The 27,219-nt window shown below is 46.2% G+C and overlaps 2 protein-coding genes across 6 annotated transcripts in view; one reads left to right on the forward strand and one right to left on the reverse strand.

Moving 5' to 3' along the window:
- The window catches only part of SLC41A2 (solute carrier family 41 member 2), a 96,454-nt gene extending 76,095 nt beyond the window's left edge, over positions 1-20,359 (reverse strand). The window contains exons 1-2 of one of the 5 annotated variants that reach the window (XM_073323974.1): positions 20,088-20,172; positions 10,791-11,181 (exon numbers count right to left, since the gene is read on the reverse strand). The gene's annotated coding sequence lies outside the window, so the exon portion shown is untranslated. Of the gene's footprint in view, positions 1-10,790; positions 11,182-17,397; positions 17,467-20,087 lie in introns of those variants that run through there. The other 4 variants (XM_073323982.1, XM_073323997.1, XM_073323973.1 and 1 more) reach the window with 4 other exon arrangements.
- On the forward strand, positions 20,286-24,020 carry LOC140903162 (uncharacterized). The gene is made up of 3 exons (XM_073324031.1): positions 20,286-20,318; positions 22,255-22,827; positions 23,416-24,020. The coding sequence occupies exons 2-3, from the start codon at positions 22,311-22,313 to the stop codon at positions 23,955-23,957; spliced, it is 1,059 nt and encodes a 352-aa protein (XP_073180132.1). The 5' UTR covers positions 20,286-20,318; positions 22,255-22,310; the 3' UTR covers positions 23,958-24,020.
- Positions 24,021-27,219: the final 3,199 nt, after the last annotated feature.

A 27,219-nucleotide genomic window follows, 5' to 3' on the forward strand; every position in this document is an offset into this window, starting at 1 on the left:
GTGGTAAGCCTCAAGAAAACATTTTGAGTTGGGGAGGCCTTATCAGTTGATTGTCCACACCACTATGCCAAAATGACAAACCACTATCGATTTCTAAAATTTAACACAATGCTCATTTAAAACCTGACTTACTGAAGTTATTATTAGTCAAACACACAGATTAAGATAGGTATAATTCAATGTTTTTATGCATAAGTAAGTGTATGGTACATATTTTCATAATGTTAGATGTACAGTATAAGAGAAGATCTTTTTAAAGAAAGTTGCAGACTTTGCTTTGTAACAGTTTAACTGAACATATATGCCAGTAACAACAACTGGATCTAAAACAGAGCAACAAGTTTAGTTCTCATTTGCAGCTTAACAAACAGCTATGCAAACAAATGTTGCTATATTCAGAAGCAACATAAGCCATTCTTTAGAGTGTCCTTATAGTCAGAAAAATTACAAATGTTACCAGTGTTATACATCAACCAAACTGCAGCTCAGCCTGATTTTAGAATACTTATTGTTGATGATTAATGGCTTTGGGTACTATTACAATGGAAAGTCACTTTTGCAGTCAACGAGGCAATCTAGTTTTCTGATTAAAAAATCTCCAGTAAGTGTACTTCACCATGCAGTTTATAAAAAATTAAGAGAAAGGTTAAAAATCCTATTCTACCTCCCCGCTCTCTTTTTTGAGGGGTGAGGAACAGAGAAAAAAGAGAGAAGAAACTAACTTCTCATGCCTCTTTTTTTCCATATTACTTCTCTTCATCTGTAAGATATTTACAAAGGAGGCTGCACATTTTACAGTTATATCTCCTTTCCCCTTACAAGTTCTGTTACCAACTCAGCTACTGACTTCTTGTCTAATCTTGACACATCACTTAGGCCAAAGTTTTGCCTAACTTAAAACACTTAGGACCTTAGTCTCAGAGCTACTGAGCACCGGTACCTCTCACTAACTACAACTGGAATCAGACACTTTTTAAAGTTTGGGCCTTAACATCTGTGTACCTCAGTTACCCAATCTGTCAAACTGCAATAATACTTATCTTTGTAAATCACTTAGAGATGGTCTCATGAAAGCCACTGCGGAAGTGCAAAATACAATCATAACCTCCAGCTGCACTCAAAGCAGCCAGTACCCTCTGGGGACCTGAGTGCTGTGTCTCCCATAGCTTTGGGGACTCATATTTCTCTCTAGTCAAAAGCACTCATACAATATTCATACCAACATTTCTATATTTACCTTTTTAAGATTTGTTTAATCATCCATACATATAATTAGATACAGTTAAAAAAAGATTAATGTATAACCAGTAACAGTGAAACCCAGAAAGAATCTCCAGCAGATACTGATAAGATCTTGGCATTTTGAATCTTCTTATTTTATTCACTGTAAATCAGTGGCAACTAATCATTGTATAATTTGAGGATAGTGGAAATTCTCTGAGATTACCAGATGATATTCTAATTGACAACTGTAAGCTTTACTTCAGGTTAGAACACAGCTTAATTTTTCTTCTAACTTCTAATTCAAGCCTCACCAATAAACAGATTCTGCTGTTGGAAAATAGTTAACAATTCTGTTGATTATGCACAAGACATAAAAAAACAAAAAATTCAACTAACTCTTCCATATTGTAGTTTTATAATGACTATGTAGTGTTAAAAGGAGTAAGACTATATGGTTCTTATATATAAGCAGAGCAATTACAGGGATGTGATTTTTACATTGTAATTTTTCTGACATTGTTGACAACACAAAGGGATCAGTTACACATTTAATATACAAGCCATAAACCTGGCTACACTGAATTCCTTTAGACATCCCCATGATGAGGAATGCAAATGAGCTCACCTAGTTCAACAGTAATTGAAGCATTTACTTCCAAAAACCAGCATCTGCTCCTGATGAAGTTGAGAAAATTGTAGTTCATAAAAGTATGAACCAACCTCATGTTATAGCCCTACCGGTTAAAATAAGGTCACAGTGCAAATAGATGCTATTGAGGCCAGCACGCCATTAGTAGAGTGAGCCTTTGGACACTCAAACACAAGGTCATCAGCAGTCATATTATGACATGACACTTATACATCCTTTGAGCCAAGATGACTTCACCCTTAAATGTTTCTCCAGATCCCACAAATACTAACTTTCTAAACAGCTCTTAACATCAAAGGTATGTAAACTAATCTTTTCAGGATGACTATGGAGATTTGTCTAAAAGACAGGCAGTTGTACTGGCTAATCAAAATGAAAATCTGATACTACTTTTGTCAGAAATTTGAGGTGGTGGGGGGCAAGACAGGCCTAAGTGCCACCTTGTCTTTCTGGAGTATAATATAAATTGGAAAGGCCATCAGGGTCTGAAGCTCTGAAACCCTCCTGGCTGAAATAATGGTCACCAAAAATGAGGTTTTTAGTGAGAAGTGCAAACTCTCAAGGGATATTCCATGAGTTTTGTTCATATCAAATGCAAGTCTCAAGGCTCACTAGACTCCCAGATGGGAGGGTATGAGATTGTAAACTTAAAAAAAAAATTCACCAGAAGTGCACTCCCCTCTCTCTGCCCCTTCCCCCTCCGCCATCTTATAACCAGATTGAAGTTATACCTTGACATAACTGCCTCTCAAAGCCAGATATGTTCCTTGGATCCAAACAAATTCAATTACTGGGACTCTAGAACCCCAAGGGCCAAAGTCACCTTCTTAGCTGTAGATTTCTCACTTGGAGCAGAAACTTTGAATGACTCTGAGGTACAGAAATAATTTCAATTCCTCCATAGGAACCTGGGATAAGGAATCAGGTTTTCTGATCACAGAAACATCAGAGACCAGATGTTTCCAGAGTCTTTCCAGACATCTCCAACATATCCTGACTGTTAGAAAACAGCTCTTTATCCCAAAGAGCTATTGAGTTCTACATATGCAGTTCTACAGCATCAAGACATTATGTCAATAACAGGGGGACAAAAACTATGTTTTTACAGAGTACAGGGAAGTGAGAGCAGATTGGATTTGTTGGGGTGTTTTATCAGGGGTGAGAGGGCAGGTCATACTCAAATTTAGGATTCTCTCTCTAACTGCTTCAAATCCTGCATCTTGGCAGGGGGTTAGACTAGATGACACTTGTGATCCCTTCTAACCCTATGATTCTATGATGCAAGGTGGCTCTTGCCAAGACAACAACAGTTGAGTCAGATACTTCAGTACCTAAGAAGAGCTGAGGTTCTGTGAGAAGAAATATTTTCACTTAACTGATGGTGCGCTGAAACTGCAGCCTATCATGCTGACCAATATTCTCTCACTGTTTCTTTGTACTCCGTTGTCTGTCTGTATCCATCAGTTGTCTCTCGTCTTATACTTAGATTGTAAGTTCTTGGAGCAGGGAATGTATTTTTGTTCTGTATTTGTACAGCACCTAGCTGAGTGAGGTCCTGATCCATGATTACCTAGGTGCGAAGGTAGTAACAACAATAATATACTTGCTAATATACTCTGCTGTTTTTGTCATGTCAGCCATACTAAGCTGTACCCTTCACACCACATATGTAAAAATGTCTAGGCACTATAACTGGCTTCTGTGGCAATATTTGCAATTAAATAATTATTACTACTGTAGCACCTACATAATCATGGACCAGGACCCCATTGTGCTAGGTGCTGTACAAATACAGAACAAAAATACAGTCCCTGCTCCAAAGAGCTTATGATCTAAATATAAGATAAGAGACAACCAATGGATACAGAAAAATGAGGGACTACAAGGAAACAATGAGAGAGCATGCTAGGCTGTAGTCTCAGCACAGCAGCATACCGATTGTCAAATTTTCTGTAGGCATGATGACAAAGGAGAGTTTGAAGGAGAAATTTAAAGGAGGATAATGAGCTTTATGGGGAACAGCTCCCAACTGTGAGGGGCAGCATGGGAGAAAGAGCATGTGCTAGACATCCACAAGGAGATGTCAGAGAGACTGGATGAGATTTTTAGATTTCCGCGTCGAACTGCTTCACCAGCCGTCCCGCAAACTGCTCCACAATATATCTTCAGGCTCCCCCACTACTTAACACAACACTCAGTGATTTCAGCTCTTAGGTGAATTCAGCTTATAGTAGGGGAGCCCCAGTGCTGGTGCACTGTCAGCCCAAAGTGAGCTCAGCAGCCTATAACGAGACTTCTAATGAAATCAAAATTAGCTCTGATATTCCACAGTGGAGAGAGGAGGAAGTGCAATCAGCATGTAAGGCCCTCACCAAGGGGCCCATGCCACCAAGTATTAATACTTGTCCCCAGCCTCTCTCCATTCACACAGTTTTGGAACCCATGACCCTTGCCTAGCGAGTGCTACTTAGTTGATGGTGAATCCCTCCATCATAACAAAAGGCCACGTAGAGTTCCAAGCACAGTTCCCATAATCAGGGTAATAACAATTTATTCTTCCTGCCCCAATAACAGAGACACTGGGGATCCCACAGCAGCCAAAGTGACCATTTGGGCAGCTATGGTCTCATTCTAGGCGTGGTGGGTGTGCCTATGCAAATGAGATCGGCCCCTGAAGTTCTTTTCCACAACTTGCCACACCTCACCACCAGATGTCAGGGTGGAGCTCATCCTGACACTGCTTACATCCTCCCCCCAGCCGAGACTTTGTCGTCCCGACAAATCACACTCCCTTTATACCAACTCATTGGTTTCCTCCAAAGGGCCTCAGGAAGCCCACTTTAGCTTCCACAAGCCTGTGTGCTAAATGTATTGGCTCCTCACTAGTCACCCCAGGTGCATCATAAGTTAACCGTTTCACTGGTCTTATCACCCTGTCTCGTCTATTGAGAATCTCTGTTGCCGAGGTAGGGGGAACATCCTCTTGAGTGACGGATGGAGAGGCTTCCCTGGAGGGTCCCTCGGCTACTGGCGTAGGCCCCTGCACTCCTAGTTCTAACGCTGGAGGGTCCAAGGTGCCCAGGACATCCTCTACCTGTCTGTCCCCATTGTCCAATAACCTGTGTTTGTCATCACAGGGGGGTCTCATCAGCAGCACCGGGGTATCAGAAATGGGCCTAAATAGTTCCGCCATTGGGTTTAGGGCGGAAGAGGGAAAACTCTCGTTTGGTTCAGCTGATCGAGACTGAAATCTTGTCTCCATCCCAGGATACACCAGGGTTGTGTCTTCCTCCTCAGACTCACTCTCAGATGTGCAGAATAGGGGTAAGTTAGCTGCAGGGGGCCCACTGTCTGTGTTGGATGGCGGCTTTGGTCTAGCACCTCTGTTCTGCCCGGCGGCCCTGCCGTGGCCCATCTCACAAGGGGTGCTTACCAATTCCCCCACAGGGAGCAAAAGGTTTCTATGCATCGTCTTTATTTGCCCTGGACCGTCTTCAGGTTTGATCTTGTAGACCGGCAGATCTCCCAGCTTTTCCATCACCAGGTAAGGTATTGCCTTCCATCTGTCAGCTATCTTGTGTTTGCCAGCAATACCCAAATTTCGCAGCAGGACTCTGTCCCCCGGCTGGAGCTCCTGCGAACGCACTCTAGCATCATATCGATGTTTGTTGCGGTCTGCGTTCTTCCGAGCCGCAGCGGTAGCTAAGCGATAAGCATCCCGCAGCTTTTCTCTTAGTCGGGATACATACTGCTGATGAGTTTCATAGCTATCTCCATCCTCTGATACACCAAAGCACAAGTCTATGGGTAATCTTGGTTCTCGCCCAAACATCAAGAGATATGGGGTGACTCCCGTAGCATCGTTCTTTGTGGCATTGTAGGCATGCACCAGAAATGCGACATGCTGGCTCCAGGTTGCCTTCTGCTCTGGTCGCAAAGTTCCCAACATATCTAATAGGGTTCGATTGAACCTCTCGGGCTGAGGATCACCTTGGGGGTGATAAGGCGTTGTCCTAGACTTTTTAATTCCTGCTATCTTCAGCACCTCCTTCAGAAGGTGACTCTCAAAATCCCGCCCCTGATCAGAGTGTATCCGAGCCGGGAATCCATAGACTGAGAAATATTTGTCCCACAATACTCGAGCAACGGTGGTGGCCCTCTGATCACGTGTGGGATATGCTTGTGCATACCGTGTAAAATGGTCAGTCACTACTAGAATGTTTCCAACATTCCTCTTGTCTACCTCTACAGACAAGAAATCAATGCATACCAACTCCAAAGGTTTGTTGCTGGTGATGTTCTTGAGATATGCAGCCCTCGTGGGCAGAGTTTTCCTTTGAACACATCGAGCGCAAGTCTCACATTTCCTGCGAACATCTTCAGCCATTCGGGGCCAATAGAACCTACTACGAATAAGTTCCAGGGTCCTCTCCATCCCTAAATGCCCAAAGTCATCATGCAGGGCCCTCATGGCCAGGGCTCTGTACTTTTTTGGCAGCACTAGTTGTGCTCGTTGTTTTTGTAAAGGGTCAGTGGTCATTCGGTGTAGCACTCCCTGAATCAGTTTTAGTTTGGTCCATTCTCTCAATAGTAGTTTACCCTCCGGGTTAGGTGGGACAACCGCAGCTGGGCTTCGCCCCTCCCTTTTGGCAAGTAGTGTATCACGAATGTCAATATCTTGCCGCTGGGCTTCTTGCCAGTCAGCCGCATTGAGCATGGGCAAAGGAGATTGGTCTAATGCAATATAGTTCACCGAAGCAGAAGGCATGCATTCAGGGGGCAGGCCCAAAGCTTCTGCAACACATCCCTGAAAGTCTTCACGGGCCTCTGGCTCTCAGCGACTCACACTGCAAATAGCTCTCACTCCATCTGTGGGTATCACAGCAACTTCTGGAGCCTGCGGACGCCTGGACAATGCATCTGCATCTACATTGCTTCTCCCTGATCGGTACTGAATGCTGAACTCATAGCTAGCCAAGGCGGCCACCCATCTCTGCCCTGTAGCATCCAGCTTAGCACTTGTTAACACATAAGTCAGTGGATTGTTGTCTGTCCACACCTGGAACTGAGCACCATACAAGTAGTCTCGAAATTTCTCAGTGATGGCCCACTTCAAGGCCAAAAACTCCAGCTTGTGGGTGGGATAGCGAGTTTCACTATCAGACAATCCTCGGCTGGCAAAGGCTACCGGTTTACATTTGCCTTCCACTTCCTGGTACAGGACTGCTCCCAGACCCTCCAAACTGGCATCAGTATGCCGGATAAATGGTTTGCTTGGGTCAGCAAAAACTAGGACTGGAGCATGAGTTAGGCAAGTAATGATTTCTCGAAAAGCCCTTTCACATCTCTCATCCCACCGTGGCCCAAATGGTGCAAAGGGGCCATTGTGTCTCTGCACAGGAGGCTTTGGGGACCTCCCCTTATTCTTGGACTTAGATTTGTTCTTGCTGGACTGATGTCCCCTGGTAAGATCATTCAGAGGCTTTACAATCGTAGCATAGTTTTTCACAAATCTGCGGTAGTAGCCACTAAATCCAAGGAAGGTCTTGAGTTCTCTGTAGTTACTTGGACGTGGCCATGTAGTGAGTGCTTCTATTTTATCAGGATCAGTACTCACACCTTCTTGGGACACAATGTGACCCACATACTTCACTGAGGTTCTGCAGAACTGGCATTTGTCAATTGAAAGCTTCAGACCATAATCCTCCAACCTATCAAGCACTTTAAGAAGTCTTTCTTCATGCTCCTCTAAGGTTCTTCCAAACACAATCAGGTCATCCAAATAAACTAACACTTGCAGTAAATTCATGTCTCCCACAACTTTCTCCATGAGACGTTGAAAGGTGGCAGGTGCTCCAGAAATCCCTTGGGGCATGCGTTCGAACTGATAAAACCCTAATGGGCAGATGAAGGCTGTCTTCTCCTTATCTTCTTCTCCCAGAGGGATCTGGTAGTATCCACTTCGAAGATCCAACACAGAGAACCACTGGCTTCCCAGCAAACAGTCTAAGGCGTCTTGCACTCGAGGCATAGTGTACTGGTCGACCACAGTACGGCTGTTTAGGGTGCGGTAGTCAATACACATCCGGATTTTCCCATTCTTTTTGCGGACTACCACAATGGGTGAGGCGTATGGGCTGCGGGACTCTGTAATGATGCCATTCGCAGCCAGCTCCTGAAGATGATGTCGCACATCTTCCATCTCAGAGAGAGCAATCTTCCTAGATCTCTCCCTGAAAGGTCGAGAGTCATGTAGTCTGATATTGTGCTCTACTCCTTTTGCACATCCCACATCCCACTCATGCAGTGAGAACACCTTGGATCTTTCACAAAGTTTCTTCCTCAGGCGATCTTTCCAGTCCTCGGACACTGGTGAATCTCCAAAGTCAAACTTTGCTGGGTCTATTGCCGAAACTGGAGTTTCATACTGGGGTTTTACAATCGACTCAGGCTCAAAGAGGTCTGCTATCTTTTGTCCTTGCTTCACAAAAATATCACGACTCGTTTCATTAGCAATCAATATAGTCACCCTTTCCTGGGCTTCAGCAGGTAGGGTTATGACTCCACTGGGGACCAGCACTCCTTCAGGGAGCTCTCCTCCCATCGGCTGCTCTATCATTGCTAACGTCCCTTTACTGCCTTTCAGACAGGTACTCATGACAAGCACTTCTTGCTCCGTCCTTGCAGGCACTACTAAGGGGGTTGTGCCCGCGTACTTCAGTGCCCCAAGCGGTAGCTCAGATGTGTCCCTTTTAGCGCTCTCAATTTTCCTATAGGCTTCAGCACAAAGCGTATGGATCATCAGGGTATTCAGGTACTGGTCCCCAGCCCGCCTTCTGCAGTAATCCGCGAGTACCTTGAAGAGACTGGAGTTGGTCCCTATCAGCACAGACACATCAGAAGTCCCTTTAGGGTCAGGGCATATTAAGGCAGCTGTGTCTACCTCTTCTCTTACCCCAGCAACCTCCTCTGGGAATTCCAGGTGCACTATGACATACCCTTGATAGGGGTATTCATCCATGCTGAGGCCACATAGGCCAAGGCCAGTCAGTGGCTGTATAGGCAGGTGCCTAAGCATCTGTTGGTAGAATGACTGAAATATAATAGTCACTTGAGATCCAGTGTCAAGCACTGCTTTACACTCCACCCCTTCGATCCTCACCATGACCTCTGCTCGAGGCCCTATCAGTCCTGCAGGGATCCCAGCTGGACAGTCTTTTCTGGGGGAATCTTCAAATCCTGCAGACCTGGGGGGTCCCCGTCCCCAGACCCTCTGGCAGCTACCGGATCTCTCCCAACTGATCCTCAGCTTTCCATACACTAAGGAGGGGTTTTCTTCATTACGGCACTTGGCAGCACTGTGTCCATCCTGACCACATCGGTAGCAGAAGAATTGACCTTTCCCCCTTCGCCTGGGGGGGATGGTGGCTCTATGTGCGGGCTTCTCAATCGCCACAGTTTGAGGCTTCTTATTCCTAGAAGTCTTAACTCGGTCAACGGTACTTTGCAGCTCAGCTATCCGTTCCGTCAGGACCTGCATTTGTTGGGCAAGTTCCTCTCTGGTGCTCACCATCAGTACACTGGCCATTTGCAGTGGTGTTGTGCTGGCTGGCTCCGATGTTTGGGCTTCCCAAAACTCACTGGCAGTCTGCCTTTCTTCCTCCTCTCGGACCTCTTTTATCAGCTGGGAGTAACTTGGGGGATGTTCCCGTCGTTCTCTTAGCCGGAGATGAAGTAGAATCGGGTTCTGACACTGAGTTCCTCTTACAATTTGAGCCAGTCTAGTCTGATCCATCTGCTCAGCAGTCACTGCTCCCCTCATGACAGTTCTCTGAAGCAGTCTCTCCAGTCTCTGTATGTAGGCTGAAGCCTTCTCGCCCTTTTGTTGTCGGGAATTAAGGAACTTACAGTAGCTGTCTTCAGGGCCCTCTACGCTCCCAAAGTTGTGTTCAAGGGCCTCTAGGCAGTCCTTCACACTGACCCCAGGGTCAATGAGCTTCAGGGTGCGAATCACATCTAATGCTGGGCCGCCAAGGCTCTCTATAAGGCATCTTCGCTTTTCTGCATCTGGTACGGCCCACTCTTGCAGCATTTCAGTGGTATGCTCTAACCAGGGTTCAAACTCCTCCTCCCCAGCAAATAATCTTAACTTACGACAAGAGTCTGACTCAGCATGGGGCAGCACAACCTTTTCCAATATTTGCCCCAGAGCTTTTGTCCAATCATCAGCCGAGGCTGCAGCCTCCGAGCTAGAAGCTGCTGAGCCAGGGCCCAACAAACCTGACATATTAGCCATTATACAAACAGTAATTTCCTCAAAATATAAGCACAAACAAAAAAAAAATATAAATTGTTTCCCAATGTAGTGGATCACTCAACAGGTGCTTGCGAGGGGTACTGACCCAGGCGATCCCGGACGAGCCCCCAAAAATGTAACCCTTCTGCCCGTCAGAGTTGGCAGCAACAAGGGCCGGGTTCAATATCTAGGGGTTCCATTCCAATAACACAATGCAAACCGGCTCGAGCCCCCACCCAGTGACCTGGGACAAATATATACCACCCCCGCTGGGCGCCTCCAAGAGGCAATACTTCCCCTCTCGCAAGCACATAGTCTGAGTGTAGCAAAAGTCTTTTAATAACAGAGAGAAACAATGTGGCATTATGTTGGGGAAACACCACCAACAGGATTCATAACACAACCCATGAGCAAAAACAACCCCACCCCAGGCAAATTGGGGCATGCCCTTTTTCCTTTGGTTCTTGAGTCCAGCAACCCCAAATCACCCAAAGTCCCAAAAGTCCAATGCCCCAAAAGTCTCTGTCCCTGGTCAGGGCAGCCCCAGAGTTCGAAAGTTTATCGGCGGAGCTTTACCTCCCAACCTGGGTGGAAATGGGACGGGGGTAAGAGGCACCTTACGTGATCTGAAGCTGACCGCCCCATAGCTCCATAGCGGCGCTCCGCTCCGCCAGCCGCCCCATAAAACTCCTTCGCGCAGCTGCACTCCACTCCACCAGCCGCCCCACGAACTCCTTCGCTCAGCTGCGCTCCGCTCCGCCAGCCGCCCCACGATCTCCTTCACTCAGCTCCACGGCCCACAAGCAGCTCCTGCCATCCACACACTGCTCCGCGTCGAACTGCTTCACCAGCCGTCCCGCAAACTGCTCCACAATATATCTTCAGGCTCCCCCACTACTTAACACAATACTCAGTGATTTCAGCTCTTAGGTGAATTCAGCTTATAGTAGGGGAGCCCCAGTGCTGGTGCACTGTCAGCCCAAAGTGAGCTCAGCAGCCTATAACGAGACTTCTAATGAAATCAAAATTAGCTCTGATATTCCACAGTGGAGAGAGGAGGAAGTGCAATCAGCATGTAAGGCCCTCACCAAGGGGCCCATGCCACCAAGTATTAATACTTGTCCCCAGCCTCTCTCCATTCACACAGTTTTGGAACCCATGACCCTTGCCTAGCGAGTGCTACTTAGTTGATGGTGAATCCCTCCATCATAACAAAAGGCCACGTAGAGTTCCAAGCACAGTTCCCATAATCAGGGTAATAACAATTTATTCTTCCTGCCCCAATAACAGAGACACTGGGGATCCCACAGCAGCCAAAGTGACCATTTGGGCAGCTATGGTCTCATTCTAGGCGTGGTGGGTGTGCCTATGCAAATGAGATCGGCCCCTGAAGTTCTTTTCCACAACTTGCCACACCTCACCACCAGATGTCAGGGTGGAGCTCATCCTGACACTGCTTACATCGGAAAAGAAGGCAAGCCAAGGGGAGGAGGAAAGACATGTTGTATTTTATCCATTTTCTTTTGGAAGAAATTGGTGAGATTCTGTACCGAGAAAGAGTGGAGCAGAAAGAGGAGGGTTTGACAAGTGAGTCAAAGGTGGTGAGAAAGCAGTGGGGATTGCAAGTGTGGGATTCAATTAAGTTGGAGACGTAAAGTTGTTTAGCAAGAAAGATGGCGGAACTGAAGGAGAATGAGTTTGTAGTAGAAGAGGAAGTCAACGTGGTTACAGGATTTTTATCAGAGACGTTCTGCCATGCAAAAGCAGGAGTTGAGGTAGCGGACATTGGAGGTGATCCCAGGGGCTGGCAGTATGATCCTTGAGATGTGAATGAGGCAAAAGAGTCAAGGATGGACAGTGAAATATGGAAAGAATCAACAACCATATCAATGGCAGAAAGGAAAAAGAGAGCTGAGCATAGATGAGAAGTCATCAGCACTGATGGACTGGAAGTGACGGAATAGCCAAGTGAAAGGTGGTGGGGAGGATGGCTGATGTGTGATGCTGAAAGAGACCAAGTGACGGTTGGAGAGGGGGAGCTCATCAACAGAAATAGCAAGAGAGCTATGTTTGGTGAAGACCAAGTCAAGTGAACGACCCTTTTGGTGAGTGGGAGAATGGAACCAGAGATTCAGGTCGAATGAAGGGGTGAGGTTGAGGAAATGTGTAACTAAGGAGTCAGGTGAGTCATCAACGTGGAAACTGAAGTCACCAGGGATGAGTATGGGAGATTGTGATGTGAGAAGAGAGAGCCAGGAGTTGAAATCAGAGAGGAAAGCTAATAGGAAGGAGTTGGGTGGACAGAAGTTGAAAGCAACATGGAGGAAGAGAGGAGAGAAGAGTTGGGTGCAGTGCTGTTCAAAGGAGGAGAAAGAGTGATAAGAGGAAGGAAGAAGGGATTAGCAGGGGCAGGAATGGGAGAGGGGAAGCCTAACACCCCCACCACTGTCTGATCCAGAGCAGGAAGTATGAGTGAAGGAGAGACCTCCATAAGAGAGGGCAGCTGCAGAGGCAGTGTCGGATGAAGGAATCAAGGTCTCTGTGAGAGCCAGGAGCTGGAGGGAGTGAGATATACAGAGGTTGTGGATGGCTATGATCTTTAGAGATGGAGTGGGAATTCCAGAGATAGCAAAAGGAGGAGAGTGAGGAGGGAGGGGCATGGATGTGAGGGTAGGAATCATGATGGGAAGGGTGTGGTAGGTGGAATGGCGTGGGGGGAGGGGGCCCAATTTCAGAGGTGAGGAGAATGCTGCAGATGTGGAACATAAAATGTACGAATGGGAGGAAGGGGGGAGACGATCAGGGTGGAAAGGGGAAAAGGAGATTAGATGGTGGGAACTTTTACTGTACGGGGTGAGAGCACTAGCATGGGCAAATGGAGCTGGTGGGGGGGAAGGGAAAGGAGGAAGACAGATGCTATGATATAGAAGAGGAATGTGGTGAGAGACAAGGAAGAGTGGCAGATGGACAAGATCACAAAACAAACAAAGCATACCACATGCTAGTCACAGAGCTCCTGGCTGATCCAGAAGCAAAGTACTGTTATTTGCTGAATAGTGGAATGCATCACGTCTAAAGATGACCATAGCTCATGATCAATGTCTGCCACTAAATTAAATATTAATGTCTACAGCCTCATGAGCACACACACTTGCAGAATTCTACCCACATTAAGTTTTGGATTCACTTTCACTGTAGCCATTATCTCTAGAGGTACAAGTCAATTCAGACCAGAACATCTGTAGTTTATTTTGATAAAATACATGTTTTCAGGCTCAGTTATGTAACTGATCTCTCCATCCAATTTTAATATAATTAGAAAACCTGGGAAACTATTTACCTACACATTTTATACTAAATTAATTATTGAGATGAACAAAATAATCATGATGGAAAGTGAACACTGGAAAAGGCCACAAGCACTACCACTTCTAGAACTTTGATTAAATTTTTTTTCAAACCACATAATTTTTCCTTTTTACTTCTGTATGTTTTTGTTTTGTTATGTAAGAGACTGTTATATGAGGGAGGGAGTTGTTTTATTTCATAGAGTAAAGTGTTAATGCAACTAGAAATTAAAATGGTATGGAAGAGTACCAGAAATACGAATCCAGATGACCAATGGGAAACAGAGGGCGAGGACAAGAGTCTGGCCGGGATGGCTAAGAGCTTAAATAACTTTTGTGAAATAGTTTGGATAATATTCGCAGACCTTTATCCTAACAAAATACTTGGCCTTTTGTAATGAAGGCTGCACTAATGATGAAGGACAGAATACTAAACCAGCACATCTCAAACTTTTAGTCAAACAGTACCACTATGTAGGTGTTGTTTAAAAACATTAACTGGAAACTAAAAAAGGAGAAGAAACGCTAAGGGGTGGGTAAAAGGTAGAGTAACAGATCCCAACTTGGTGCAGAACTATTTGAACTAAATGAGACAAAATCTCTCTTATAAGTGGGCTACTAAACATTTTTAACCTAAATTTATGCATAGCACATTGAGTAGCAACATACTGTAAGTCACTTTGCTCACCATGAAATTCCAGATGGGTTAACAAATAATAGACCACAATACAAATGGCTCATTTTGATAATTCTCCTCCAACAGACCACTAAAAAAGGTACTGTTTTGAAGTGGCAATGTGATCAGAAAGCCACTGAGGTTCAGAGAGAGTTACTGACAGATATCCAGTGAGAAGAAGAATCCTCTTATCTGTCAAGGGGTTCAAGCTACCCTTACCTCAAGTCTCTATTTGAGTCTTTTATTAATTGATGTTTTATTTGTCTTAATTGATGTTTTATTTATTGAGTCTCTTATTAATTGATGGTATTGTTTAGCAGTTGTTTTTGTTAACATTTTATTTGCATATAATTAAAAAAAGTAGAGGAAGAGTTATAACAAGAGCTACAGGAATTAGTGCCTAGACCCATCCCTGCCATATGGCAGGGGTATTAACTTTTGTAAACGTCATGTGCCCAGGGGCAATGAACAAAATCTGACTTTTACAAACACTCCTGTAAGTCATACCTTTATTTTTGGTGATTTCTCAGACTACCAGGTCCCAAAGCAATGAAGTAACTGTACATCATTATCAACACCTTAAAATATATCCAGAAGCTAACTGAAAGCCAGTGCTGCACCTGCACCTTGCCAGAGAGCCTCCCATGTTAATTTTTCATGCAGACCCCTATAGCTAAGAAGTTTATCCCTCTGTCTAGTTGGTGTGATCTGGTGATTTTTTTAAAGCCTTGAAGAAATCCAGAAGATATCTGGAAATCAAACTGCCATGTAATTTTAACTATTTTTTAATCTTTTTTTAAATGAGTGTCCACCAAATGGGGGCTCACAATATAAGAAACAATTGTAGATCCCATGGAATATAACACATTAACACAAATATTTTTCAAACTCAAAGACTATGATAAATTAAAATACCAGTCCTTTTCAGTGTCTGGCTAATAAAAATTAAAAGACCACATATTGAATGATCTTCTGGACTTTTGTAGCAGTCACCACCTCTTCACAGCTCAGACAAACTCACTTATGCCAGAACCTGATACATTTTCATCTATCAGAAAGTGCCCAGACTACTTCATATTGGAAAGGAGGGAAACTTGTAGAGCCACTTTACAAACCAGTTCATAAGAATGCATCATATTGCCATATACTAACCTGCTGCTTTTAAAATATTTCTCTGACACAAAATAAAAGTGGAGATTTAGTGTAACTATGAGATTTGTGTTGACTCCGGCACTTAGAAGCAAGCCTTCCAATTTTCAGGAGGATAGTTTTTGGCAAATAAATGCAAAGGAGTAGATCTAATAATATAGCCTTGTAAATAGTATACAATGTTCTCCACAAGCCTTTCTGACTGCACTGTGTTTCAAGGAGTTCACACTTAGCATGCCTCTCGAAGGCATTTTACCAGTATATGACCACCAAGGACAGATCAGCCTTTAACTTTTCCATGCCTCAGTTTCCCATTGGTAAAATAAGAATATTAAACTTTTATCTGTATTACAGGTAATACATAAGGCATTAAGACCCCTATTCCTCAAAGTATTTTAACTTGTTCTGAAAGGACTTTGATAAATCAGGGCCTAAATTACATTTTTTTTAACATTTTAAATTTAGAATCAGTCTCTCTTGAGCCATCGTTTAAAAAAATCGAAGATGGATACAGGCCCAATTTTTTAAAATAAAGTTTACAGGTAATTTAAAAGTAATGGTCAGATCACAAAGTAAGTACTTTTGTACTACATGTTTGCATTACTCTTACAGTATATATCCTTTGAATGTGCTTTGTAACACAACAATAAATAACATACAAGAGGATAAACACAGTAATGTAAACATACCTATCTAAGAAACTCTACCACAGCAAACCACAAAATCTAGCCTATGTAAGTGTATCTAAATATTACATATGGGAACCACAAAAGAAAAGTTTAATTTTAGTATTTTTGCCAAAGTATAAAGCTATCCTAAATTAGGGTTTAATTTGCCAGTCTTAAAAAGGATCAGTTAGTTTGATGAGAATCAGGGTATGTTGTTTACCGTGTATTGTTTTCCATGTAGTAAACACTGGCCTCTTACATTTGGTAAGGACAGTTTCCCCCCTCTTCTGGTCTTCAAACAACCCCTCAACCTCACCAAGCTTATCATTAGAAGCAAGCTCCCCACAGGCCAGGACACACCCCAACTCAAAGAGGCATGAGATCCTGCCAGAACAACAGATGCAAAACATGCAGACATATCTCCATTGCTACAATGATCAATAACCCCAAGATCCAGGGGTCGTACACATGCCTATCCCAACATGCAGTGTACCTCATCCAGTGCATCACATGCCCCAGCAACAACTATGTGAGAGAAAACAGACAATCACTACACTCTCAAATGAACTCACACAGAAAAATGACAGAAGACAAAAACTCCATATCACTTGTCGGCGAACACTTCACAAAGTGATCACTCCATCTCTGACTTCTTAGTTCTGTCGTCAAAGGAAACCTCCATAATACCGTCAAAAGATAAGCCTGTGAACTTAAATTATTAACTCTGTGGAATACTAAAAACCACAGACTTAACAGAGACTGGTTTTATGGATCATTACAACAATTTGTAATACACCTTATTATCTGCTAACCCTTAATTGCCCACTTCATTTTAAATGGTTTCCTACACCAGGAATTCTCAACCTTTTTCTTTCTGAGACACACCGCCCCCCGCTCAACATGCTATAAAAACTCCTCAGCCCACCTGTGTGCCACAACAACTGGTTTCTGCATATAAAAGCCAGGGCTGGCATTACGGAATAGCAAGCAGGGCAATTGCCCGGGGCCCCATGCAACAGAAGCCCCTGCGAAGCTGCACTGCTCAGGCTTCAGCCTCAGGTGGCGGGGCTCAGGGCCCCGGGCTTCAGCCCCATGCAGTGGGGCTTCAGCTTTCTGCCTTGGGCCCCAGTGAGTCTAACGCCAGCCCTGCTTGGCAGACCGGACCCCCTAAACCTGCTTGCGGCCCTTCAGTGGGCCCAGACCCCTGGTTGAGAACCACTGCCCTACAGCATGTGTGACCCCTTATGCTTAACAATTCATCCCACCTTGTATTTAAGACAGACACATTGGTTACCTTTCCCAGACCTGAGGAAGAGCTTTGTATAGCTTGCAAGCTTTTCTCTTACACAAACAGAAGTTAGTTCAATATAAGATATTATCTCACCTACCTTGTCTCTCACCTATTCTGGAACCCACCTGGCTACAACAACACTGCATACAACCATATGGTCATTTCCACGGCTAAAGACAAATATCATAAAAATTGTTTGATTTCATTATGAGATCAAAGCTAAGTTATAGCAAGCATAATATTAGAAAGTGAAAGTGATCTCCTGTTCATACACTAAGTAATGCACCAGTCCTTAAACTCACTGGGCCCATATTTTTGTAGGAGTCAGAAGATCAAGCAGATTGTATGCATGTATTTCTATTCGTTTTGTGCTTCTGTATATATAGCAATCATACTAACGACTGGAAGGCTTGTAAATTGTTATGTGTCATGACCTGTCTATTGGGATGTTTACTGTAAGAGGACATTGGGTTAAATCAACAGGACTGTTGGAAAACGGACAGGAAGGTGAAAACAATGACTTTAAGTAAGACCCTCCCACCCCAACAAACACTTGAGGGTTGTTACAGGACAATGGGAGAGCAATTGACCCTGAGGGAATAGGCTCAACTTCCCACTGAGTCTACCAACCTGGTTTTGGACTAGTGCAGCCAAAAAGTCTGCAAACTGAGAGAACAAAGAACTTGGACTAGTTTTTAAAAGGCACACTCCTGCAAGCAGGGGGGAAGAGAGTTAAGGGAAACAGACTGACACCCAGAGCTCAGAGGTTTGGGGTGAGTGGGAGAGCAAGGCCAGCTTAGGGCATCTATGAGAATGGTAGGAATCTAGGTAAAGCAGACATGCAAACAGACTTTTTGTTGTTTCAAAATCCTTTCTCCTATGGCTTATTCCTACTATTAGTATTAAACAATACTTTGGTTTAAAACGAGTAGTACATGAGGGGAGGGGACGGTGGATGAGGGGAGGAGGCTGTGTTGGGTAGATGGGCAGTGGATGTGGGGGACAAGGTGGAGTAGACGGTGGAGGATATGGGAGAGTGGGGGGTAGACAGGCTGTGTGGGGAAGGGGACGCTGTGGGGGTAGATAGGTGGTAGATGGAGGCGGGGCTAACAGAGCTAGAGGGGTGGTGGATGGGGGAGGGACTATGGGGGAGTAGATGAACCATGGATGGGGAGAGGGTTATGAGGGGGGAAGTAGATGGGTGGTGGATGGGGCGGCAGATGAGCAGTGGCTGGGCGAGGCAGCTGTGGGAGGAGTAGATGAGCAGTGGATGGGGGAGGGGGTGTGGGGGGGGAGCCTGGGGAGTAGATTGAGATGGCAAGATGTGAAATTGGATACAGTGAAAATTGGTTTTTTGAAGCAGCATGATAGTCTTGAGCTGAGAAAGTGCCTTGCAGTGAGACTTAAAGCTCAATCTATTTGGATGATCAAAAAACATGATAGAGAGGTGATTTCAGAGTAGAAGTATCTTTATGGGGGAAAACGCTAACTACTAAAAGGTTCTTCAGTGGAGAAAAGCATAACAGGAACCAATGGCTGGAAAACGAAGCCAAAGTCAAATTAGAACTAATTCAGAAATATTTTAAGTCAAGGTGATTAACTATGGGAACAAACTACCATGGAAAGTTGAGGATTCTCTATCTCTTAATGTCTTCAGATCCAGTGTGGATGCCTTTTTGGAAGATGCTTTTGCCAAACAAGTTATTGGGCTTAATGCAGGGGTAACTGGGTAAAACTTAATGGGCTGTGATGTATGGGAGGTCAGACTAGATCTGATGGTCCCTTCTGGCATTAGACACTATGAAAAGTGTTGAGGGACGTGATCGTTCCCCTCTATTCGACATTGGTGAGGCCTCATCTGGAGTACTGTGTCCAGTTTTGGGCCCCACACTACAAGAAGGATGTGGAAAAATTGGAGAGAGTCCAGTGAAGGGCAACAAAAATGATTAGGGGTCTGGAACACATGAGTTATGAGGAGAGGCTGAGGGAACTGGGATTGTTTAGTCTGCAGAAGAGAAGAATGAGGGGGGATTTGATAGCTGCTTTCAACTACCTGAGAGGTGGTTCCAGAGAGGATGGTTCTAGACTCTTCTCAGTGGTAGAAGAGGACAGGACAAGGAGTAATGGTCTCAAGTTGCAGTGGGGGAGGTTTAGGTTGGATATTAGGAAAAACTTTTTCACTAGGAGGGTGGTGAAACACTGGAATGCGTTACCTAGGGAGGTGGTAGAATCTCCTTCCTTAGAAGTTTTTAAGGTCAGGCTTGACAAAGCCCTGGCTGGGATGATTTAATTGGGGGTGGGTCCTGCTTTGAGCAGGGGGTTGGACTAGATGACCTCCTGAGGTCCCTTCCAACCCTGATATTCTATGGGTGGTGGGGGAGTAGATGAGCGGCGCATGAGGAGGGGCGGTGGGGGAAGTAGATGGGCAGCCGATGGGGGAGGAGGCGGTGTGGGAAGGGGAGCAGATGAGCGGTGGATGGGGAGAGGGTTGGGGGAGACTGGGGAGTTGAGGGGCGGTGGAGGAAGTAGATGGGCAGCGGTGGGTGGGGTAGATGAGTGACGGATGAGGAGGGGCGGTGGGGGAAGTAGATGGGCAGCGGAGGGGCGGTGGGGGGGGAGCAGATGGGGGTCTGGGGCGTTGTGTTATTCTTCTCAATCACTTATTTAGAAACTTTCCTGATCGGGCCCCGATCCCGGCAGCGCCTCCCTCCCCGCGGCGGGTCCCGGGCATCTCCTGCCCGTGCTCGGCTCCGTTCCTGCCCCTCAGGGACCCTGCCCCACCCTTACCTGGGCGATGATGGCGCCGGCAGCCCGCCGCCCCTCGCCATGGCCGCGCGCCGCCCGGGACCGCTGCCCGCTCTTCGCACGGACCAGCCCGGCTGCAGCGCTGACAGCTCCCGCGCAGGGTGAGCGGCGGCGGCGCCCGCACTGAGCAGGCGCGGCGCCCGCGCGGCAGGGCAGCCCCTTGATGATGTGGCCGGTGATGTGAGCGCGCAGCAGCCGCTGCCTGACCTGCTGGTGAGCTCGGCTCGCGGGGAACCCCCAGCGGAAGGGGCTGAGCGCGAGGAGCTGCCGCCAACCGTCATCGCGGGCTCCAAGCACCCGCAGCCAGCCCGGGGGAGAGGGGGGGGGCTATGTTGTAAGCTGCGCGCATTAAGCACAGGGGAGGGGAGCGCTCCGCTGTTCTCCCCAGCAGCCCCCTCCCCTCGGGCATAGGGGGCTGCAGAGGAGAGGCTGAGGGGGGCGATTACTTGGTCACGGCCGTATGGGGGGGGGGCGTACGGGGGTCACCTAATGACTGATGCCCCCAGCCTTAAGGGGGACGGGTTAGGGCTGGGGTGTGATACTCCCTATATCCCCCACAAACGGGGGGTGGGAGGGAGCAGTGAAACCCCCCACATTTCCCACAGACACACAAAGAGGGGATGGGGTGAGGCTAGGGAGAGCTTCCCTCTGGGGAAGGGGCTGTACAAGAGGAGCAGTGATCCCACACGCACATACACCCAGAGATCCTAGTGGAAGGAATAGAGGAAGGTTAAGGAGAACTTTAACACACACAGGCCAAATGGGGAAGGGCAGGATCAGAGTGATGACAATTTCCTTCCCCAGCACCCTGAAGAGCAGCAAAGGGAAAGCTACAGGCACAGAGAAAGCCCCCACCCCAATTATCCCCTCAGAAAAACCGAATAGTTTTCTAGCAAGGTGACCTTTAAAAAAAAAAAGTTTCCATTTGGTGCAGTCCTGCCTCCACACCACAATGAAAGATGCCCAATCAATCCTGAAAATAATTTAAACCAGCCCAGTCTAGAAGTCACACATAATTACCATCCAGTTTGCAATTCAATGCTGTATTTAAAAAAAAAAAAAAAAAAAAAAAAAACCTCCAGAAAGTCTCTGGTTTGAATTACCTAGACTCCAGGAAGCATAATTTTAAATCCCAGTAGTTCTGGTTCAATTCTTCATCCCTTCCAGATAGATAAATGGAGTTCCAAGTTATTTACTGTGTGCAGGTCTAGTGAGTGAGTTCATGAGGTACTGTGTGCTCTGAGGGAAAGTTAGAGATGAACTTGCTAAACCTTGCCCCACAGTTCGGCATGCCAATGACACGCTGTTCTCTTCCTATTTTCACATTTCCAATACTGATTTCACAAGTGCTGGTTTTTCGTTGATTAAAAGTGGGTAGGTGGCCTTCTCTGTTTTGACCAACCACGCTATAGATTTGCAATGTATGAAAATCAAAAAAGGATGGAAAGCAGAGTAAGCACCAAATGTATTCCTGGCAATGCTTTTGCATTCACTTGTAAAAGCTTTATTGGCAACAAAACACAAGACTCAACAATTTTTACTTATTTGAGAATCTTGTACAGAATGCACTTGAACACTTTCTTTCTTTTAGCTTGATTGAAAATAATTTCATTAAGAAGTCAACTGATTTCATTAATTGGTTCAATGAAATAAAAAACGTATACTGCTGTTTGAAAACTTTTCTCTTTAGACGGGCTGATTTTTTAATTGTCCTTGCCCAAGTACTCTGTGATATGCCCAGAAAGCTTTAATAATATAAGGTCCTGATCCTGTAAAGACTTACACATGGGCTTAAATTTACACACTCTGCCCTGGTCTACACTAGGACTTTAGGTCAAATTTAGCAGCATTAAATCGATGTAAACCTGCACCCGTCCACACGATGAAGCCCTTTATTTCGACTCAAAGGGCTCTTAAAATCTATTTCCTTACTCCACCCCTGACAAGTGGATTAGTGTTTAAATCGGCCTTGCCGGCTCGAATTTGGAGTACTGTGGACACAATTCGACAGTATTGGCCTCCGGGAGCTATCCCAGAGTGCTCCATTGTGACCGCTCTGGACAGCACTCTCAACTCAGATGCACTGGCCAGGTAGACAGGAAAAGAACCGCGAACTTTTGAATCTCATTTCCTGTTTGGCCAGCTGCAGAGCTCATCAGCACAGGTGACCATGATGGAGTCCCAGAATCACAAAAGAGCTCCAGCATGGACCAAACGGGAGGTACGGGATCTGATCGCTGTTTGGAGAGAGGAATCCGTGCTATCAGAACTCCGTTCCAGTTTTCGAAATGCCAAAACCTTTGTCAAAATCTCCCAGGGCATGACAGAGGCCATAACAGGGACCCGAAGCAGTGCCGCGTGAAACTGAAGGAGCTGAGGCAAGCCTACCAGAAAACCAGAGAGGCGAAAGGCCGCTCCGGGTCAGAGCCCCAAACATGCCGCTTCTATGATGAGCTGCATGCCATTTTAGGGGGTTCAGCCACCACTACCCCAGCCATGTTGTTTGACTCCTTCAATGGAGATGGAGGCAATATGGAAGCAGGTTTTGGGGACGAAGAAGATGATGATGAGGAGGAGGTTGTAGATAGCTCACAGCAAGCAAGCGGAGAAACTGGTTTTCCCGACAGCCAGGAACTGTTTCTCACCCTGGACCTGGAGCCAGTACCCCCCGAACCCACCCAACGCTGCCTCCTGGACCCAGCAGGCGGAGAAGGGACCTCTGGTGAGTGTACCTTTTAAAATACTATACATGGTTTAAAAGCAAGCATGTGAAAGGATTACTTTGCCCTGGCATTCGCGGTTCTCCTGGATGTACTCCCAAAGTCTTTGCAAAAGGTTTCTGGGGAGGGCAGCCTTATTGCGTCCTTCATAGTAGGACACTTTACCACTCCAGGCCAGTAACACGTACTCGGGAATCATTGTAGAACAAAGCATTGCAGTGTATGTTTGCTGGCATTCAAACAACATCCGTTTTTTATCTCTCTGTGTTATCCTCAGGAGAGTGAGATATAATTCATGGTCACCTGGTTGAAATAGAGTGCTTTTCTTCAGGGGACACTCAGAGGAGCCCATTCCTGCTGGGCTGTTTGCCTGTGGCTAAACAGAAATGTTCCCCGCTGTTAGCCACAGGGAGGGAGGAGGGTTGAGGGGGTAGCCACGCGGTGGGGGGATGCAAAATGCGACCTTGTAATGAAAGCACATGTGCTATGTATGTAATGTTAACAGCAAGGTTTACCCTGAAAGAGTGTAGCCACTGTTTTATAAAATGTGTCTTTTTAAATACCGCTGTCCCTTTTTTTTTCTCCACCAGCTGCATGTGTTTCAATGATCACAGGATCTTCTCCTTCCCAGAAGCTAGTGAAGCTTAGAAAGAAAAAAAAACACACTCGCAATGAAATGTTCTCCGAGCTCATGCTGTCCTCCCACACTGACAGAGCACAGACGAATGCGTGGAGGCAAATAATGTCAGAGTGCAGGAAAGCACAAAATGACCGGGAGGAGAGGTGGCGGGCTGAAGAGAGTAAGTGGCGGGCTGAAGAGAGTAAGTGGCGGGCTGAAGAGAGGGCTGAAGCTCAAATGTGGCGGCAGCGTGATGAGAGGAGGCAGGATTCAATGCTGAGGCTGCTGGAGGACCAAACCAGTATGCTCCAGTGTATGGTTGAGCTGCAGCAAAGGCAGCTGGAGCACAGACTGCCACTGCAGCCCCTCTGTAACCAACCGCCCTCCTCCCCAAGTTCCATAGCCTTCACACCCAGACGCCCAAGAACGCGGTGGGGGGGCCTCCGGCCAACCAGCCACTCCACCACAGAGGATTGCCCAAAAAAAAGAAGGCTGTCATTCAATAAATTTTAAAGTTGTAAACTTTTAAAGTGCTGTGCTTAAAGTGCTGTGTGGCATTTTCCTTCCCTCCTCCACCACCCCTCCTGGGATACCTTGGTAGTCATACCCCTATTTGTGTGATGAATGAATAAAGAATGCATGAATGTGAAGCAACAATGACTTTACTGCCTCTGCAAGCGGTGATTGAAGGGAGGAGGGGCGGGTGGTTAGCTTACAGGGAAGTAGAGTGAACCAAGGGGCGGGGGGTTTCATCAAGGAGAAACAAACAGAACTTTCACACCGTAGCCTGGCCAGTCATGAAACTGGTTTTCAAAGCTTGTCTGATGCGTACCGTGCCCTCCTGTGCTCTTCTAACCACCCTGGTGTCTGGCTGCGCGTAACCAGCAGCCAGGCGATTTGCCTCAACCTCCCACCCCGCCATAAACGTCTCCCCCTTACTCTCACAGATATTGTGGAGCACACACCAAGCAGTAATAACAGTGGGAATATTGGTTTCCCTGAGGTCTAAGCGAGTCAGTAAACTGCGCCAGCGCGCCTTTAATCATCCAAATGCACATTCTACCACCATTCTGCCTTTGCTCAGCCTGTAGTTGAACAGCTCCTGACTACTGTCCAGGCTGTCTGTGTACGGCTTCATGAGCCATGGCATTAAGGGGTAGGCTGGGTCCCCAAGGATAACTATAGGCATTTCAACATCCCCAACAGTTATTTTCTGGTCTGGGAATAAAGTCCCTTCCTGCAGCTTTTGAAACAGACCAGAGTTCCTGAAGATGCGAGCGTCATGTACCTTTCCCGGCCATCCCACGTTGATGTTGGTGAAACGTCCCTTGTGATCCACCAGAGCTTGAAGCACTATCGAAAAGTACCCCTTGCGGTTTATGTACTCGGCGGCTTGGTGCTCCGGTGCCAAGATAGGGATATGGGTTCCGTCTATGGCCCCACCACAGTTAGGGAATCCCATTGCAGCAAAGCCATCCACTATGACCTGCACATTTCCCAGGGTCACTATCCTTGATATCAGCAGATCTTTGATTGCGTGGGCTACTTGCATCACAGCAGCCCCCACAGTAGATTTGCCCACTCCAAATTGATTCCCAACTGACCGGTAGCTGTCTGGCGTTGCAAGCTTCCACAGGGCTATCGCCACTCGCTTCTCAAGTGTGAGGGCTGCTCTCATCTTGGTATTCATGTGTCTCAGGGCAGGAGAAAGCAAGTCACAAAGTTCCATGAAAGTGCCCTTACGCATGCGAAAGTTTCGCAACCACTGGGAATCGTCCCAGACCTGCAACACTATGCGGTCCCACCAGTCTGTGCTTGTTTCCCGAGCCCAGAATCAGCATTCCACAGCATGAATCTGCCCCATTAGCACCATGATGCATGCATTGGCAGGGCCCATGCTTTCAGAGAAATCTGTGTCCATGTCCTGATCACTCACGTGACCGCGCTGACGTCGCCTCCTCGCCCGGTATCGCTTTGCCCGGTTCTGGTGCTGCATATACTGCTGGATAATGCGTGTGGTGTTTAATGTGCTCCTAATTAAGTGAGCTGAGCGGGCTCCATGCTTGCCTTGGTATGGCGTCCGCACAGAAAAAAGGCGCGGAACGATTGTCTGCCGTTGCTCTGACGGAGGGAGGGGCGACTGACGACATGGCTTACATGGTTGGCTTCAGGGAGCTAAAATCAACAAAGGGGGTGTCTTTACATCAAGGAGTATTTCAGGCAGGACTTCACGGAGGATTCCAATAAGAAATGGTGCACCTAAGTTATTGTTCTTATTGGAACGAGGAGGTTAGCCTGGCCTCTGATTGATACATGGCTAGATTTACCTCGCTGCACCTTCTCTGTGAGTGACTGCAGTGTGACCTAGAGGAATGAGTCCCCTAGACAGGGGAGGAGGCAAATGAATACAAAACAAATCTGGTCTATTTCTTGTTTTGATCCACTCCATCTATCTTTTACATCTTTGGCTGGCAGCAGACGGTGCAGAAGGACTGCATGCCATCCTCATCTCTTGCCTCCCCGGCAGAAGATGGTACAGTACGACTGCTAGCAATCTGTATCGCCTGCCTGCTCACCATAAGACGGTTCAGTAGGACTGACTGCAGGACTAAAGAGAATGACCTGGTCAAGTCACTCCAAATTTAGTCCCTGCGCCCATGTCTGTCCAGGCGTTCCCAGCCGACGTGGCCAGGAGCACCTCGGACATGACGATGACGGCTACCAGTCGTACTGTACCGTCTGCTGCCACAAGGCAAGGGGTTGCTGCTACTGTGTAGCAATGCCGTACCGCGTCTGCCAGCACCCAGGAGACATAGGGTGACGGTTACCTGAGCGGGCTCCATGCTTGCCGTGGTATGGCGTCTGCACAGGTAACTCAGGAAAAAAGGCGCGAAACGATTGTCTGCCCTTGCTTTCACGGAGGGAGGGAGGGAACGGGGGCTTGACGATATGTACCCAGAACCACCCGCGACAATGTTTTAGCCCCATCAGGCATTGGGATCTCAACCCAGAATTCCAATGGGCAGCGGAGACTGCGGGAACTGTGGGATAGCTATCCACAGTGCAATGCTCCGGAAGTCGACGCTTGCCTCGGTACTGTGGAAGCACTCCGCCGAGTTAATGCACTTAATGCACTTAGAGCATTTTCTGTGGGGACACACACACTCGAATTTATAAAACCGATTTCTAAAAAACCGACTTCTATAAATTCGACCTTATTCCGTAGTGTAGACATACCCTCTGAGTAGCCTCAATGTACTCATGCATGTAAAATTAAGCACATGCAGGTTCTGAGTCTAACTACGATACAGATGTGGATTATTTGTTAAAGTAGATATAGAGAGGTGAAGTTCAACTAATTTCTTTTGTGCTGATAAACATAAATATTAAATTTAAAATTACTAATTTTTACAGTTAGTTTGTTTACATTTGTACAACACTTTGAAAACATGTGCTGTTATTTTCTAAAAGAGTACTTCCTACATTGATGCTATGTACTTCATAGCAATGGAGAAACCTGAAGTGGAAAAACTTTTTAAAAAAATCTATACATGAATTTAGTAATGATGAAATCTGTCAGGCTGACAACTCTGGAACCTGTTTTTCCCTGTCTAATTCACAGAACATACACAGCGTGCCCAAAGCACCAAGTATTTGCAACAAGTTGGAGCTAAATACTGTGAGCATGTGTATAAAAGTTTAAAGTTAAGTATGTTGGCAGGTGTTTCACAGGATCAGGGCCAAAATCATTTGCACTGAACTAGTTAACAGTGTT

The sequence above is a fragment of the Lepidochelys kempii genome, chromosome 1, assembly GCF_965140265.1.
Source record: "Lepidochelys kempii isolate rLepKem1 chromosome 1, rLepKem1.hap2, whole genome shotgun sequence".
NCBI lineage: Eukaryota > Metazoa > Chordata > Testudines > Cheloniidae > Lepidochelys > Lepidochelys kempii.